Source organism: Gekko japonicus, unplaced genomic scaffold (genome assembly GCF_001447785.1).
Source record: "Gekko japonicus isolate JY-2015 unplaced genomic scaffold, Gekko_japonicus_V1.1 scaffold106, whole genome shotgun sequence".
Lineage (NCBI taxonomy): Eukaryota > Metazoa > Chordata > Lepidosauria > Squamata > Gekkonidae > Gekko > Gekko japonicus.
In genome coordinates, this window is record NW_015170890.1 from 432,532 (window position 1) to 452,091 (window position 19,560).

At 41.8% G+C, this 19,560-nt stretch overlaps 1 protein-coding gene across 1 annotated transcript in view; it reads left to right on the plus strand.

Annotated features, from left to right (window-relative positions):
• RBMS3 (RNA binding motif, single stranded interacting protein 3) overlaps nt 1-19,560 on the plus strand; it is a gene marked incomplete at its 5' end in the record, with an annotated part of 435,264 nt that overhangs the window by 389,219 nt on the left and 26,485 nt on the right. The window contains one exon of the mRNA XM_015418391.1: nt 5,933-6,043. Coding sequence (XP_015273877.1) covers nt 5,933-6,043 — 111 coding nt within the window. The remainder of the gene's footprint in view (nt 1-5,932; nt 6,044-19,560) is intronic.

The following is a 19,560-nucleotide window of genomic DNA, read 5'->3' on the forward strand; positions in this document are numbered from 1 at the left end:
TTGCTTTAGTTAAAAGTCTCAGATGCTTTAGAACCAGGAAACACAAGTGTCCCTGGCCCCACCTGCTCCCCTGACCACAGCTCAGTTAGGCAGCAGGAGAAAAATTCCCCAGTGGAACGGGAGGGCAATTGCCATCAGTGGCACCGCCGTGAAGACACAAAGTGATGTCATTGTGTTGTAGCATTCACCCAAAACTCTGTGGATAAACCATTAAAAAAAATGTTGATAGGGTGTAATGAAGGAGGAGGTGTTCTTTTGGATCCAGCCTCCCATCAACAGCTTGGATTTACAATATTCAATCACACAGCATCTCTCAGCTGCTGCCTGCCCTTGATGAGCTGCTTCCAGAATTTATGCCCTGGTGCAGTCATCAGTCTGCCACCTCTGTAATCAAACGAAGTTCCCAGTCATTCTTTTTGCGGTAGAAATAGTAGAAATTTCAGACAAGGAAGATGCCTCACAGTCCCTGGGAACCTCTGAAATTCATTGTAGCTGTTCCCCAAAGTCAGATATCTCATTGCTCTTCATGGAATGTTAATTGCTCAGCTGCATACTCAATGCTGTGTGAACCAATGCAAATAGATGCTTGTGTCTCCCCTTTTACTATAACAGGCAGGAAGGAAGTTCATCTGTCACTGTCACCTTTTGAGGAAAGATATGACTGTGAATGGCAAAGTCGAGCTATACCCACAAATATTTCTGAAGAGTGACTAGTTCTGGATCCATATGACTAATTGCATCTTTTTCTGAATGCTTGTTATAAATAATACAGCACAGTTGAGTCTCAGAGGCACACATCCTAAAACAATGCCAAACTCTCAATTCAGGAAGCTTATAGTCTCAGGATATCAAATCAGTCAATCCTAAAAGCAATCAACCCTGACTGTTCCCTGGAAGGCCAGATAATGAAACTGAAGCTCAAATACTTTGGCCACCAAATGAGAAGGGAACACTGCCTGGAGAAGACCCTGATGCTGGGAAAGATTGAAGGTCAAAGAAGACGGGGACGGCAAAGGATGAGATGGTTAGACAGTGTCCTAGATGCAACGAACATAAAGTTGAGCAAACGTCAGAGGACGCCGGAAGACTGGAAGGCCTGGCATGATCTGGTCCATGGGGTCACGAAGAGTCGGACTCGACTGTGCAACTGAACAACAACAAAATATTGAGTACCCCTTAAAATGTCAGTTTCCTTGAGGTAAAGACCATTGTATACTGTTAGTTCAGCTATTGCAATATTTGGTTAAAGGGGAATAAGCAACAAGAATAGACCTGAGAATAAAAGATCTCAGTCAGAAGAAACAAAAGATCTTCACCTGGATATATAGACAATGATTGGAAGCTGTTCATAGGAATACTGGCTATTAGAAAGTACTGAAGCATTAAGCGATTTACTTATCTGCTTGTTCTCATCTTGGCAGGAAAAAATAAGGGGGGATACACATTTGTAGCATTTACCTTAATAAGTGTGGTGAAATTTACAAAGTTGCCTAGAGGAGGACTATGTCATACAGGGACTTGACATTTTGCAAGTGAAATCCCTTCTTAGCTTTCCTCAAGTGATATATACCAGTTTCTTGTAAGTAGGTTAGCATGTATGTCTGCAGATCACACTTGCTCTAAAATGGAGAGTGTTCCAAATACCAATACCTCACTTGTTGTTTAGTGCTATGATTGTAAGTCAGGGCAGAATTGATTCTCCTATCAAACATATTGCTTGCCTTCAAAAATCCTTTCTCCGTCTTGGAGTGGGAACTATAAACACATATCTTCACCACTAAACTTAATCTCTTGCTCCCCACCATCCTGCCAGCAAAGGAGATTCACGCATTAATTGAACGTATTGATATTAGCAAGATGCTAGACTTGAGAAACTGCACTCCAGTGCTTGAGGAGAATTAATAATCAATACTGCTGACAGCATTTGGAGAGGAGGAAGATAAATTCCTGTCAGGACTAGAGCTACTTCCTGGCACAAGGGTATCCATGATCTTACATGGTTACCCTAAAGTATTCCTTCTGTCTCGTACGTCCTTGATCTGTGGCTCATTCTGTCTATACTCAAGATGCTACATCATACACACTATATGTACAGATCATGGTCACATCCAGAGATGAACACACACAAAGTTCCAAAAGTAGCGGGAGAGTCTGTTCGCAAATAAATTTCCCAAAAACTACCTGCACCCGTGTAAGCCTGTACATTAACTTATAGGCATTTTCTGTATTGGTGGCTCTTTATTTTAATAATTGGTCCTAATTTAGGCTTCTTTGATAAAACGTGTCATGAATGAAGGTTCATCCTTGCACCTGGAAAAGCATACTAATGGCCAAGCTAAGTTGCACTCAGGAACTGTTCTGCTATATGAGAAAAAAATGGTACATGTGCAATCTTGGTGAATGCCATTGTTTCAAGTATGCTGTTCTTAGAATGTTAAATGAGAAGCATTCTGCTTTGTTTTGATGCTCGTCAAAGGTAGTGCAACATAGATATGTTTGTTAGGAGCACAAAACCAAATATAATCTAAATTAGGAACAACCTCATTAGGACCACAAGGCTAATTTTCCCCATCAGCAGAGCGGTCTGTTGACCAAATGAATATCTTTGGTGCCCCCCACCACTTGTTCAGTTTTTAAAAAACAGTTTGTAGGCCCATTTCATGACCTTGATGCATGATTTGCATACATGATTTATCCCTGTCATATAAGACAATAAATTTGCATGCTAAGCTCTATAAAGCTACATTTATCTATGTCAGAGGTCAGCAAAAAACAACAACCCAAAATGTTTCCTCCAGTTTTATAGAAGATTTTAATTTCAAGAGTAAATTAAATATACTGACACCAAGATATTTAACTGTGCACCAAGATTAGGTAGAATGGCATTTACAGTAGGTGAGAGACTCAGAATGTTAACTTCAGGCCTTAGCTTGTTCTAGTTCAGCTGCTGAGTAGATTGCTTGTAAAAGGCATGCACCAAGTGGTTACCTGGGTCACCTGCCCCAAATCCACCCCTTAGTACAAGTAAGGACTTGTTTCAGAAAGTGATTCCCAGGACATATGCCATTTTCCTCTCTCTATCTAGCCATCTGTCCATCCAACCACTAACTCACCACCCAGTCTTTTGGTGCCTAAGGCAGAAAATGACCTGCACGTTGAGAGAAATATAATAATCTCAATAACTTGACAATGCTGTTCTTGGATAAGGTTCCCAAATCTGTCACCTGAGGCAGATTACTCATTTTGCCCTCACGCTGACTGGTGATGTGCATGAATCAATTTTTTCATTTTATATAAGGTAAGCATTGGTTTAGATCCTTAACATGGAGTGAAATGTCATCAGTACACTGATGACATACAACCTTTTCAGTAAAATCAGATGACAGAGCAATGGATAGTCTGATCTGAACAGCAGGATGTGAAAGCTGTAGTGGCCTTGATGGAGTTCAGTAAACGTAGCCTCAGTTCAGACAAGCCTGCGTGCAGACTAGGGTGCAATGCTGGGCGGGGGGTGCATAAATGAGCCTCCCCAGCCATTTTTAAAGTTCTAGTGTAGCCTCATGGCCTGGTTGAGATCACAGTGCAGGAAGAGAGAGCAGCTTAACCCTTTTCCATGTGGAGTTGCTAGTCAAACCCACCCCAGAGGGAAAAGGCAGAAAGACAGGCAAGGAGAGCAATGATGCCTTGTCTTTATTGCCTTCCAGGGCTAATAGCAGCCCAGGAGGAGTCAGTTTCCACTGACAAACCCTTGTAGGGGGATGGGTCTAATTACTTGTCTTCTCAAGCCATGGCCCACCTAAGTTCCTCTCCACATGGATCCATTAATAGGTTTTCTGGATTCAACAGTCTACTTTGATTGGGTGTTGCCATTGGTTGATAATATTAGGGAGTGAAAAGCGATCCTGTTCTGGATAGGATTGCAGTCCCCTTAAAGGAACAGTTTTATAGCTTAGGGAAACTATTAGATCAGTAGAGGGAAATATAACTTGCTAGTGTTGATAGTACAACTCTAACTTAGGGTTGCCAGGTCCCTACCTGTTGCCAGCAGGGAGCTCCAGCCTGCTGACCTGGATATCCTGGTTACCATAGAGTTTTTCTCAGATGCCAGAGTGTCCCCCACACAGACAACATGCTCTGCGTGATGACATCACCTCCGGGTGACATCATTACACTGGGCACGTTGGCGTGGATGGGGCTGCTTGGGGTGGGGCTCCCCCGCTGGCCAGCTGAATGACAGCAAATTGGGGCCCCCAAAAGTGGTTAATCCTCCACCCCCATAGGCGGATGGCAACCCTACTCTAACTCCTAATTCATTCTGGGCACAATTCAAAGTGCTAGTTCTTATCTTTAGAGACTTAATAGACTGGAGGATTGGGGTATGGAAAAGACTACTTATTTCATGCCCAACAGGTCTTTGTTTCTCAGAGGCCCTTTTCAGTATGTCCTTTCTTTCACATACAACGTGGGTGCCTTTTATGCAGATGTTACCAAAGGATACCCAAGTGGGGCTTCTGTCTGGAGCTCTTCTTTTGCAGTTGTTCACCTGGTGCCAAGCTTGTTGAGCAAGTTGTCAAGTGAAACCACTTCTGTATTCCCAGGTTTTTATGGATTGTTGATGGCTAACTCCATTTTTTTCAGTCGTTGTTTTCACTTTAATTGTTCTGCTAGTGGCCTCTCTATGGCATGAGGTGTCCCACCAGCAAACCTCGTTGCCCTTCACTGCTTAGAGCAGTGTTGAAAGACCAGTGTTAAAAACCACTTCTGTCACCAACATCGCTACATCATTTCTGGGTATAGTTATGCCAGCCTCCTGGTGGGACCTGGGGATCCCTTAGAGTAACAGTTCATCTCCAGACAACAGAGACCAGTTCCCCTGGAGAAAATGAATGCTTTGGAGGGTGGACTCTATGGCACTGTATCCCACTGAGGTCCGTGTCCTCCCCAGGCTCCATCCACAAATTTCTAGGAGTTTCCCAACCTGGATTTGGCAACCCTATCCCCCCAATCCCCCTTTGGTGGCCTGGGAGGACCTGACAAAGAGTAGCTCTAGAAATTGCTGGAAACTGTATGGTAAAGCCGAGGAGTGACACATCAATATCAGTAAAGTCAAGTCACCAGCATCACACCCACCCCCATGTCTCCAGTCCTAACCTTTCCACCGATTTCCAGGTCATCATTTTTAAATTATGTGAGCTGCCTCATGAGCTTTTAGCTGAGAGTGAAGTAGGGTTGACAGCCTCCAGGTGGGGTCTGGAGGACCCCTGAAGTTACAACTGATCTCCATTGATCATATCCCTTGGAGAAAATGGCTACTTTGACTGTTTGGCATCCTACCCCCAATAAGCTCCCTCCCCTCTCTAAATCCTGCCTCCCTACACTCCACCCCAAAATCTCCAGGAATTTCTCAACCTGGATTTGGCAACTCTAGAGTGAAGAGCACAATGATTTTAAATAAATAATTATCGTTCTTTCATCTCAAACTTTCAGAGAGTAGGCAGGTGGCACTCAATGGACAAGGGGTTTTCGGTTGTGACACTTGGTCTATAACAGAATGTCATTCCCCTGCCCATTACATGACGCCACATTTGACTATGTTTTGGCATCAGGCTAAGACAACTATGCTTTCCTTGGCATTTTAAACTTGCCTTTTTTTACCATATATGTTTTTTTTAAACTTTTTGTATGATGGTGTTTTAAAAAATTGCTAATTTTATTTGCTGCTTTGTCTGCTTTTTTATGGTGAGTGTTTAAGGTTGGGTATCTTTTTAAAAAAAAATCAGGCTTCTTTGGTGTGAGTGATTATTTCAAAATAGTTTGTTTGGTTTTGTTTTCTTTGTTAATGGAAACTGACTCCAGCCATTTGTAATTGAAGAGACAAAATAAGCTGTGTAGATTGAGTATATATTGTGATGAGCCATATGTGTGTTTGTAGGGTGCTGTGTTAACGCCAACAATGGATCACACGATGTCCATGCAGCCAGCAAGTATGATGGGCCCCTTGACACAACAGATGAATCATCTTTCCTTGGGCACAACAGGAACGGTAAGACTGTGCTTCAAGTAAACAGTGCTTTGTTACTTTCTAGGGAGTCTCAGCATCATTCTCCAGTTAATCAGTTCATTTACATTACAGTCTTTGTTATTTGAATATTTCCATAGATAATAAGATTTCTGTTCCCTCTTTTTTCTTACGCTGACATGACATAAAATAAAGAGTTGAAAGAGCACATTATGGCATCTTGGGAATATAAGTCCAATTAGTAATTTAATAAAACATGCATGCCAGCTTTATATTATGTCTTCCAAACTAAAAAGCCTTTTACTCAGTAATTAGCCAAAGAATTATCTGTACTAATGGTAATGCAGACACAGAAGAAATGATGTGTAACTGTTAGGGGATTGCTATTCATTAATCGAAAGGCAACTCTTGGGATTGTGGATCAGATCTCCTCACCCACTGTTGTCCCAAAACTCCCTGTGCTAATTTTCACCTCTTTCATTAGAAATATTAAAAGTTCAATTTGAGCCAACTTTCCAAGGATATTTTTGTCTTCCGTACATTTCCTCGTGTTTGAATAAAAAGCTATAATGTGACATTTGCCAGTGTTTGGTCAATTACTGTTGTTGGGTGTGTTTTTTTTTAAATTCTGCAAGATAATAATCATTCACCCTACCTACAAAGAGCTAGAAATGGTAACTAATATCTAGTATCAGGAAAGGATGTTTGTAAAGCTGCATGCACTCAGGCCTCTGCTTTGCTTTCTTTGATGGCTAATGTGACTCCCCATTGGTTTTTTTCCCTTAAACTTTTTATTTTTGGATATAACCACATATTCAACATTACACCTTTTCATTTCTTTTAACATATATCCATTTCTCTTTTCTCCCCCCCCCTTCTTGCGGCTTCCTGCAATGCTCCCCCCCCTCCCTTTTACTATTCCACCATCAAATTACATTTTCACTATCAGATTTCCAGGTAACATTATGTTCTACTGTTCAGTCACTTTCTTTTACCAGCTCTGCTCTTAATAATTATCAAAGCAAAGTAGATTATTTTTAACATCCCAATTAGTTTCCATATATTCTTTAAAGTCTGTCCATTCTGTACAAAATTCTTCGTCTTCTTTATTGTTAAGTTTCTTTGTCAGCTTGTCCATTTCAGCCATAAAAAGCATTTTCTGTATTCATTCCCATTTCTCTGGTACTCTGTCCTGTTTCCAAGATTGTGCATATGTCATTCTAGCAGTAGTAATCAGATACCATAACAATGTCTTTTTTGTTACATTTACTTCCTCCATCTTGAGCCCTAAAAGTAATACTTCCGGCTCTTTTTTAAATGTACATTTCAGGATTTTCTGCATTTCATTATGAACTTCTGTCCAAAAAGCTACAGCTTTATCACAAGTCCACCACATATGATAAAAAGAGCCTTCCCAATGTTACTCCCCATCGATTACTAGTCCTGGGCTCTGAAATGAACTAAGCATAGCCCTGTGACCTGTGTCCTTTTGGGATGTGATGCAGCCATGTTTCTGTAACCTCAGCAGGGATCACAGCAGTGTCAGAGCACATGTGCAGCTTCTTCCTTTGGATGATGCACGGCACAGATTTACTTAAGAGGGTTACTCTTTGGAAGTGCTTGTCGTGAGGGTGCTTCCTCATCTACCAGAGGAAAGCTATGCTATTTTAAATTAATCCAAGGAACAGATGTCTACAAAGAGAAAAAAGAAAATCTCAAGTCTAATATTTAATCGAACCTGTGTGTATCTGTGCTCTTTAATTAACCTAATTTTTTGCTACTGTCCATGGATATTTGCAGCTTAAGTTTCCTTTAAGTATCACAGCACTCTGTAAAGTCACAAAGGGGACTCTGCCATTTATAACAGTAGAACATTCTATAAAAACTTAGTTTGAGACTGTCATATTGCTGTAGTCAAACTCTTCTGTCAACCAAACATAATCTTTTCAGAAACTATTTTTCACCTTAACCAAGTACTCTGGTATTTTTTCCCATGCCATTGCACTCAGTCAGCAAATTAACTTCTAAACTAAGAGCTGCCATCCAGTAAAAAGCAGCATGGAATAATTCTTAATGTCTTTAAATAACCCAAACTCTTGGGGAGTTTTATGGGCCAGTTTCTGGCTACGGTCTTCAAGAATAATGTTTCACGATTCTGACCTACTGGGAGCTTTCGAAGTAAAAAATGCCTTCAGTCTTAATATGTCTACAAGGAACGGAGTGACCCTTTGCTCTGGATTCTTTTCCCAGCAGGCTTTAGTCTTCATCAGGATTTGGGGATTAATTATTTTGAACCAGTTTCCACTTCATTTGGTAGAAGTCCTGGTCTCTTATGCTGAGGTGAATCTTTGCAGGGCCCTGCAATCCATATGACTCCAGCCAGATGAGAAAAAGACCATGACTGTAATTATCTCAATAGGGCCACGTTTTATGGAAAATACAAGGCATGAACAATAAATTTCCACTGTGCTCATACGTCTAATGTTGTAGTTTAAAAATTTGCAAGAGGGTGCTATAAACGGACCATTGGCTACCTTTCAACAAGCTGTTTTCGACAAACAAGCAGGATCTAATCAACTATTCTGCGTTGTTAGTGTATGCTCCATTCTGTCCCAGATTAATTTAAAAGCTTGCAATATGCAAAATGCTTTTATTAAAAGGCTTTCATACATTTGCTTCCCTTGACAAACCATTTTGTTAATCATCATAGCATATGTCTCAGCCAAAACTGCCTTCCTCAGGGTTTCCCAACAAATAATTTGCTCTAAGTGTAGTTACAAATAGTGGCATAAATGACTGATGTAGATTTGTATGCACTTATCTGAAAGGCCAGCTTGCAAACTTTTTTCCTCGTAAAGGTAGTTCCAGGTGAGTAGTCATATTGATCAGCAGCAGAAGAGCTTTAACTCTCAGAAGCTTATAGCCTCAAAAGCTTGTTAGTCTTTAAGGTGCTACTGAACTCAAATCTAGTTCCCCTCAACCCCGCAATCTAATTAACTCTGCAAAGCAAATTTCACCTGTCTCATTGATAGAAGCCCTGAGATTGTCTGTCGCATACACAAGTTAACACTCAATAATGTGCAGCCTCACTCTCAGCAGATCAAATGGGGATCTGATGATCATTCATTCATTCAAACATTTATACCCCACTTTTCCTTTTGGCTCATGTATTGGTAGTCCCAAAATAGGTTGCAGTAAAGCAAGACAGAGACTGATTTCATACAAGAGCTGTGCTGCGGTCGCGCCTCCCTTTGCCCCGCTTCTATTAGTCAATTTCCCACTTGAAGCAGCGCGGCCGCATTTTGACCCACGGCTTCACCCGATTTCCCCCGCTGTTTCGTGATTCTGTTTTTTGAGGATCACGAAACAGCAGGGAAAATCGTGTGAAGCTGCGGGTCAAAATGCGGCTGCACAGCTTCAAGTGGGAAATTGACCAATAGAAGCGGGGCAAAGGGAGGCGCAACCGCGGCACAGCTCTTGTGTGAAATCGGTCAGAGTGTCAATATCTATGGAAAGACTACCCTCACCAGGCCACAGACATATTAGGTGTGCTATGCAACCACAGCTCATACTTTCTAGGCCGCATTTTGACCCACGGCTTTGCCCGATTTCCCCTGCTGTTTTGTGATCCTGTTTTTTGAGGATCACAAAACAGCAAGGAAAATCAGGTGAAGCTGCGAGTCAAAATGCGGCCGCATGGCTTCAAGTGGGAAATTGACCAATAGAAGCGGGGCAAAGGGAGGCGCAACCGCAGCACAGCTCTTGTGTGAAATCGGTCAGAGTGTCAATATCTATGGAAAGACTACCCTCACCAGGCCACAGACATATTAGGTGTGCTATGCAACCACAGCTCATACTTTCTAGTCAGCTGGGCAAGCTGCCACTGACAAAAGATGGATGAATGTATAAAGACTGACTGCTCATGCCCAGCTTCTGCAGATGTCTGAAAGCTTGAGACAGCAAAAATTGGAGGAAATTTTGAAACCACTGACATAGGACTGGAAGAGGCATGAAGACTATAGCTTCCAAGCTCCCCCTCCATGAAGAAATCCTTCCACCACTAGTCGATCCCATCTCCTTTTGGGGGCATCTTAGCTGCCTTGCGGGAGAATGGATAAAGGAGAATCCAAAACTGAATGTGTGGGGTCCAGAGGAAACAACTTCCTGATGAACTATGTCATTAATTTTTCCATTACGCAGATATAGATGAAGGGCCTTTGAATTAGGAGCTTAATTTCTTTCTTTCCCTGGTAAATTCCATCTTCTTTTGGATTGTCTCATTGATAATATATATTCTGTACACATATGAACAATTAGTGTTTCTGTTCAACTTATGCCTTGCTTGGTTAGACATGCCAGAAGATGTACATCATTCCTTCCTAAAGAAGAATGGGGGGGGGAGAGAAGCATTAGTCTTTGTTTAATAATAAATGGTTCCCGAAATTGCTCCATCATCAGGCTGTCAGTCATAACGTGTCTTAAAACACCATTGATCTGACATCACTTTTGTGGTTTAATAAAAGTTGTGATTGACAGCTGGAATTGGATACAATATAAAACCTCCTTTGAAAAATAAAGTCGGGTAGTGCGATCACAGCTTTCTGTATCCGTTGCTTGACTCCTTTCTCTTTGGCAATGGCACCTTTCAAGCTATCAAGAGCAGCACTCGGGCATCAGAGAAGAGGAGTTTATTTGCAGTATAATATTGTCCCTTTTATAAGGTTTGCTTCTGAAGGAGGCTTTATTATCACATGCTGTCACTTCTATTTCTAGGGAATATTTGAGGGAACATTCCCCCTCCCACCACATCCTTCCTGAAGATCTGCACCTTATATTGACAGATGTGCCATTCAGCCGATTATTATCTCTGTGTCAGTATGCCCCATTTCAGTGCCACCATTCAAGGCTTACAAAAACTTAATTTACAGCTGTGAAATAGATCCACAAGGTCTGCTGTGGACATCCCCTGAGCTCCACAACAAAACAAACATCTGAAATAGCTCCCAGCCGGGTCTAGCTGTGATCACTTTGACTTTCTAGTCCAATAAAAATGGGAGTTGGGCTTCAAAAGAAAACTTCTTCAGCAGGCTTACATTTCTGCTGAAGTGCTAATAGATCAATGTAGGACTGAATAAATTGTCTCTCCGGTGAGCTTCTTGGGACTTAGAGTCATTTTCTCTGATGAATTGGCTTTTAGGGTGGTGAATTTCATCTTCAAAACTGTTCATCCAAGAAAGCTTACTATAAGCAAGGATAACCCTTAGATCACTTTAATGCAGTGGACAGGCGTTTGAAAGTAGTATGCCTACCTGTACCTTTTACTCCAGAACATAAGATGAGCCCTGGTGGACCAGACTAGTGGGCCATCTAGTCCACCATCCTGTCTCACACAGTGGCCAACTAGTTCCTCTGGAGGGCCAACAACTGGGCATTCCCCTGATGTTGTCTCCTAGCCCTGATATTCAGAGGTTTACTGCCTCTGAACATGGAACTTTCCTTTAGTCATCATGGCCAGTAGCCACTGATAGACCTCTCCTCTATGAATCTGTCCTGGTCTGACAATCTAACCACAACACAACACTAGCATACCCAGAACTGGCATAAAATAAATTCTTTTTATATGACTTGCTAATTTGCTGATGAGTTCGTTGTTGTTATTATTGAGCAAACAAATGCCTATTGAACTTTCTTCCTTAAAGCTCTCAGGGATAGGGAATGGAGAGGAGGGTTAAGGGGATAGTTTTTTTCAGTGCTCTACACACACTTGAATTCACTGGTAAAGCATTAATTAGAAAATATAATTGCTCTCTTCCATCATTGTGGTAAGGCTTTTTTTTAAGTGGTTAGAAATTCACGAAAGAAGGGGGAGAAAATCAGGAATGGACTTTCTTTCCTGGTAGAAGGAATTTGTTTTCAATACTTCAGCTAAATCCTGGAAGAAAATGGTACACTCTGCTTATGCTCAAATGTACCATTTTCTTCCAGGATTTAGCTGAAGTATTGAAAACAAATTCCTAGGCTAAACCCTGGTAGGGGCCAGTGTTCCCTCTAAGCTGTGCGCATAAGTGGTTGCTCCTTAACATAGGAAGCCCCACTCAGCAGAAATCTGGAGCCAAGCAGGGTCTTGCACTGCCCATTGCCCATTATGTATGTATGTATGTATGTATGTATGTATTTATTTATTTATTTAAACTTTCAATTTATGAATCACCCAATCCTGAGTTCACAGGGCTCTGGGCAATGAACAATAAAATAAAATACATTGTAACAGTGTTAAAATTATGACATCAATTAAACTTTAAAATAATAATTACATTCATAAAACAATCCCCAGATGGTGCATGAATTTATCTTCAACCAATCCTGGTATCACGTTGTAGGCAGGAGAAGGAGGGGATGGCAGGCCAGATAAAAACAGAGAAGGCCCTGGCTCTGGTTGAGGACAGCCAGATGTCTTTGGGGCCAGCAGTTATATTCTCAGGACTAGTGGAAATGTTGGTCCAGGCCCTTATTAGTTAATTAATTCTAGAGACAGTTTTCAGAGGGACAGGCAGACATCAGATGCATGAAGTGAATCCCTTGATCAGCAACTGTAGCAGCATACATGGATATTGGCAGGATAAAACTGGGAATTGACCTTAAAATTATAAAGGCTCCAAGTGGTGACATTACATACAAGATAAGCACAGTGACAATTCACAACAGCTGCAACAAATGATAGTGCAGTCAACTCTACTTATGTTAATTTAACTCTGGGTGAGAACATAAGAAGAACCCTGCTGGATCAAACCAATAGTCCCATCTAGTCCAGCTTCAAGTCTCACACAGTGGCCAACCAGTTCCTCTGGAGGGTCAACAACAGGGCATTCCCCTGATGTTGCCTCCTGGCTCTGGAATTCAGAGGATTGGTGCTTTTGAATGTGGAGGTTCCTCTCAGCCACCATGGCTAGTAGCTATTGATGCACTTATCTTCCATGAATCTATCTAATCCCCCTTTAAAACTGTCTATGCCTGTAGCCAGCACTACATCCTCTGGCAGTGAATTCCACATTTTAATCAGTCACTGTGTAAAGTAGTATTTCTTTTTGTTCATCCTGAATCTACTACCTATCAGCTTCTTTGGATGCCCTCAAGTTCTAGTATTTTTTTTTTGGGGGGGGGACAGCAATCCTAAACAGGACTATTTGGAATCTAACTCATACCAATGGGATTTACTTTTTTTTTTTAAGTGTTCTTATGATACTGAAAGCAAGTGTCTGTTGTGGCCCTGGCTAGTACAGTTACCTGTGCAATCCTAGGCAGAGTTACTCCAGTCTAAACCCATTTAGACTGGAGTAACTCTGCCTTGGATTGCATTCTAAATCTATTGATAAATTCTAGTTCATCTGTTAGCCATTGATGTGCCTCAAAATTCTTTTCTGTTTATAAGGAAGGAGAAATACATTAAAATTCATTCTGCCATGGAGCGATGAATGAATTAATATTATATGTTAAATGAAGAATAAAAAATGAAATTCTGTCTCAGGGAACTAGGCTATTTTCCATGATCTGACATTGTGCTGTTCAGGAGTTAATGGGGGAGGGGGGATGGCAGAATTATATTTTGCTTGGGGTGATAAAATACCTTGAAACAGCCCTGAGGGGAAGTACCATATTTTTAGTCTGCCTATAGGCAAAAAAAGAATTGGGGGTGGGGGAGAGAAAGACACAAAAGTCCCTTCCTGCTTCCACATCTCCTTCTGCACAGCTAAGGAAATGTCAGGCTGTAGAGAGCAAACCTAAACTGGTCTACTCTAAAGTAAGTCCCATTTTATTCTCTGAAGTTTACTCCCAGGAAAGTATTCTTGGGATTGCTGACCAGATATTGTTTCGCTTGGGTCTGTAGAGTGAAGTCTAAGCTCTGGATTTAGTTTGGGGTCTTTTCTTGCCCCTTTGGCATTTGATTTCCCTGGTTTCACACTTTCCTAATGTAACTGTTGGATTATCTTGGAAACTAGAAACGACATAAATGCCATATCTTCTCTCTGCTTTTATTTTAAAAACAGCTCTGCTTTGTGAAGTCAGATTTGCAATGTATATGTATGGTCATATGAAATTGCCTTTTTAGATCATTGGCCCATTTAGCTCCAGGGTCTCAGGGTAGAGAAAAGCCTGCTCTTATGCCTACTGCCTGACAATCTTAAACCAGAGATGCCTGCCTGGGGTCTCCTGACAAGCAGCTGCTCTCCAGGATCCAAGGTGCAGAAAGCCAAAGTCTTTCCTGATACTTGTGGCCTTCGCGGCTGTACTGGAGATGCCCAGGACCGAACCTGGGATCTCATGCTACACTACCTCATGCCCTCCCCACAGTTTTTTGATACGTCAAAGGTCCCGTGGTAAAGCATTTCCAGTTGCTCTTTCAGACATGTCAACTTGTGGTAGAAAAGCAGATAGGAAAGTGATTTCGGCTACTGGTTGACATGTGTATACATGCCCTGTGTGAAGGACATGCACAAGAACCCTTTTAGACAAAGGCAGAGAAAATTGAAAGTATGAGTAGCTTAAGAAACTTGCTTTTCTGTTGCATGCTCACTGACCCTTCCAAGGCAGAGAAAGTTCTAGAAATGTTGGACCCTAGTGCTAGAGATAGTAGTAATCACGTTTTCCATTATTTTCCCTGTTCCATACCCAGTCCCACTCTGTAGAGGCATTGTCATACGTGATAGTGAGAGTATCACTGGGGTCTCTAGCACACTGACACTGCAGTCCTATGCACTACAGTCCTAAGGCTGTGGTCAGACAAGCAGTTTGATCCGATGTTGCTCCTGTTCCCTTCCGGAATTAAAGTGCACAGCAGACAGCAACATCTGCCTCCCATTCCCCAGTCACTGGCACCCTGTTCTGACCCATCTTCAAATCAGAGTTATTGGACACCAAGGAAAATCCAGTCTTTACGGATGTCAGTACTTTCACCCTGCATTTCTGGATGTCTGAATTCTCCTGTTGCAAACTCAAGCTGGTTGGGAAGTGTGACCCTTTCATTCTGTCTTTGCCCTGTTAAAAAATTGTTAGCGATGTGCGCATGCATGCATAATAGCTCCTCATCAGCCAATTATAAAAACGCACTGAAATCAGATGGTTTTCAAACCTAATGTGAATGAATTCACCTGGGGAGCAGAACATACATTCCTCTACCAGGGCAATCCTGAGACTGAAAACAGCACCAGTAGCTGCAGAAAGGTTGCTCTCTGTGTGTTGTGTTGTTAAGTTGTTTCTGACTCATGGTGGCACTATGAACTAATGTCCTCCAAAATGTCCAATCATCAACAGCCTTGCTCAGATCTTGCAAACTGAGGTCTGTGGCTTCTTTATAGAGTCAATCCATCTCATGTTAGGTCCTCCTCTTTTCCTGTTGCCTTCGACGTTTTCTAGCATTTTCCCCCCAGTCTTTCCTTTTCATAATGTGACCAAAGTGTGATAGCCTGAACTTTTCCTAGAAGCTAAAATGTCTAAACTGGTAGCCTCAGGCTAGACATTTTAGCTTCTAGGAAGAGTTCAGGCTTGATTTGATCTAGAAAAGTTGCTAAGTCTGTAACAGTAGACAACAGATAGTCAAACACAATCTTTTGACCATACTTTGAAATCCAGATAATAAAGGCCTGATTCCATAACAACTTTCAAATCTGGATCCCTGTTCTTAATTGACTTTATTGAAGGGCAACACAGTCGAATGTGGGAACCTGTACTTGATTGTTTTCTCATGTCACTTTGGTGATGGAGGAGGAATGACAGAAAGAGAAACTCCTAGGATGTTGTGTGTGTATGTAAATGTAAAGCCTAATGCCCCTAAGGTGCCTATGGTTGCATGAATAAGTCTTTTTTAGACAAAGTTCTAATTTCCCCTATTCTAAAAAATCAATCATGCGTTAGAAATTTATCAATATTTTTTTACTGCAGAATGCTCCTGTCTTTACTTTCCTGACTTACAATGTCACCAACAGTCCCTCAATGGAATAACAAAGTAGTTATTCTAGGACATAGTTTCTTATCTTTCACTCTGTTAGCTTTCTCTGTTGGCCCATGTTTGATAATATCTACAGAACCCTTCAAGCGGCACTGCAAGCTTGTTACACATTCCTTATCTAATATTTTCTTTGGATAACCTGCGGCCACTGGTGGTTTCCAATGTCACCAAAAGCCCTCAGTGGATCGGCTGCTTTGTTTGGATCTGTTCCTTATCTGTGGTGGAATTTGTGCATGCTTTGATCATTCATAGTTTATGACATCATCTCAAATCCCATAACGTTTTCTAAAGTCTTTTTAATGAAAAGATTGCTTCTGTTATTCTAAGTGTACGCAATGCAGTCCCTGGAGCTTTTACAGCTGCTTACTCCTTTACTGCCTTGCAGCTTGGGTGTTATCAGGTGTAAATCTTGAAGCTCTTTTATTTTCTATATTGATCATCTGTTATGTGAAGCAAAATGACAGTTCCCAGTCTTCATACACTCCTGTGACCAGATGCCCTGCTCAGAAGAACATAGCAAAAGCGGGTGGAGCCCTTTGAGCCTCTGGGCATGAAGCAGCTACAAAAGCAACAGGAGATTGGACGTGATTTAAGGGCTGTTCAAGCTGGCATTCAGAGGGTAGCTATTGTTAGGTCAGATCCAAATAGCCCCGAATGGAAGTAATATCAGCCACCAGCATCATTCCACAAGTGCTTGGCACATGAACTTACGGATTGTTCATGCACCGCTATAATAAGCAGGCATGCTTCCACGTATGTGAGAGGGTGTGCAAACTCCTGCACAAATGGAAGACTGTCTTTTTACTTTTACCATGCAATATTCTAGCATGAGGTGAAAAGCTGCCCTCCGAGAAGTAAAAGATTTCCGTCTATAAACAGAAAGAGACCTTTGGATTCAACCACATTTGGGCGTCAATCCTATTTAGATTGGGAGGAAATGACCATGGCTAGTTGCAAAAGACTATTTGGAAAAGAGGTCTTGTGACGATTCACAGGTCTTCTTTGAACAGTACAAAAATTTCTGGTGCAGCAGCTCTAGCAGTGATTCTAGGTATTGCCACCAGAGTATAGTTCTGTGCTTGATATGGAGTATGTCTCATTTCTTTTCTGTACTTGCCAGGAACCCAATATTCCTTCCCTTAGTACAGTTACGCACTCCCTAAGTGGTGAAAAGTCCAGGGCTTATATAGGATTTTATTGACTTTGTACAACATACACCTCTAGAAACACGTTTATTTGTAAATATTTGAGGTGACTACAGTATATTTAAACAAGCAGGTCCTATAAGGGGTGGCACACACCATTGATCTTGCTTCAGATTTCAAATAGCATTGTAAGGATGCTTCAGTTTTGGCCAACTCCACCTAAAAAAATGCCCAAATCTCTGTGTCTATTGTGGTCCAATTCAAACTACCATACCACCTGCTTTCTTTTTCCATATATATGCACGTCATCCATCTCAGACACCAGCGGGCAGGTAGATTGCATTAACCTCTCTTTTCTAAAGTTTCAGAGCATGCATCAGAGAACACTTTAGATGAAGCCCTTTTAAGAGAGGCATATTCATAACAGTAAAATGAAGAGAAAGTGCATAGATGCGAAAGCCTCTGCGTAGATCCCTAAGTCTATATAATGTTGCTCATGTTGACATGGGGGGGGGGGCTGAGCCTGCCACCACCAAAGTGGCACATCAGTTCAAAATCCATAGAGATCAGAGAAGTCATGTTGGATCAGGTCAATGGCCCATCCAATCCAACATTCTGTGTCACATAGTGGCCAAACCCTAGGTGCCATCAGGAGGTCCACCATTGGGGCCAGAACTCCAGCAGCCCTCCCAGTGTTGCCCTCAAGAATACAGAGCATCACTGCCCTAGATACAGTATTCCATTTATATGTTGTGGCTAATAAGGAAGACATGTGACATTTGCCAGGAACAGGAAAACTAGCTCAGAAGGTGAAACCATCAGAACTATTCAGTGCAGATGCTAACTCCATTTATAGGACTACAAGCTTGAATAGAATACAAGAGAATCTAGTTTCCCTGGAATGGGAAGGGAATGCGAATCCAGGTAAGCACAGAGGAATGTTCTTGATGAGTGGAGGGTGAGGAATTCCTGGGAGCATTAATTGAGGAGAGGTCTTGAGTAATGGACTGAAAGCCCTGGTGCCAGGTGAAACTTTCAGTTGTTTCCCAGTCATCACGGTTGGACTAAGTTTGGTGTGCGGCAGATCCTGCCTTGTTCTCTAGCAACTCTCCATGTTTGTTTTGTGGAGGGGAGAGAGAGAAATCAGCAAACATGGAGGTTTCATGGCAGCATTGTCTATGAATTGTCTGGCTTTTTGCTGCTTTTATTCTGGAGCAAGCCACACATTTTGCTAGTAGATGTAATTATGCCGTAATATTATTAATAACAGTCTAGTACGTAGCAGAGAACTTTACAAAAGGGGATAATTCCTGATGCTTTGCAGTATAGGTTGTCAATCCCCTGCACACCGTTGATGGAAGCTGAGCAAATAATTTATTCCATTAGATTAATCTTCAGGAACGTACGCAATAGAAATGTTTGGGTTCTTCAGAAAATGATTAAAGAGTAAGCTATGTTCTGTAGCTGAAAACCATAAGGATGGGTTCTGTGGAAAACTATTTCCTGACTAAATAGGAACAGCTCTGCAAATCAGCTTGCTAAATGTTTGCCTTTATGAGCTCAGTCTTTGCTTTCAAAAGAATATTTGCTAATATTTGCCTCAGCTGAGTTTTTATATGGGCAAACATAGCTTGCAGCAAATTCATTAGTGACAATCGTCAGGGAAATGGAATGTAAAAGACATCCTGGCATAGATGAAGGAGATTCAGTTTTTCATCTTGGTGAACATCCATTGTACGAGGTGAGTGGGAAGGCCAGCCATTCAGGACTCAGTCCTTGTCTGCACTCGTATTTTCTCAAATACACTCCCTGGTGTTACTTTCTTTGGCTTTCATTTATTTATTTACTTTATTTATACCCTGTCTTCATCCCCACTGGAGGCTCAAATCAGCTTCCATTGTTTTCCTCTCATCCATTTTATCCTGTTTATCTCTGGTCACAATCTATGGATCCTGAGGAAAAGCAGTGCTTAAGTGTTGGGGGGGAGGGGTCTAACGTGTCTCTAACAGAGGAGAAGCTGACAAGAGTCCACACTAGAGAGCCCTAGTTTAGCCTCAAGTAAATATTCATGACCTGTGGAAGGTCAGTAGTTCAGCAGTTCGAGACCTGGGTGCCGCAAGACGGAGTGAGCTCCCGTCTCTAGTTCCAGCTCCTGCCAACCTAGCAGTTTGAAAGCAAGAAATTGCAAGTAGATAAATAGGTACCACTTCGGTGGGAAGGTAACAGCATTCCGTGCACCTTGGTGTTTAGTCATGCCGGCCACATGACCACAGAAACGTCTTCGGACAGCGCTGGCTCTTCGACTTTGAAACAGAGATGAGCACCGCAACTCTAGAGTCGGATTCGACTGGCTTTCGAGCAAGGGAAACTTTACCTTTTACTAAATATTCATC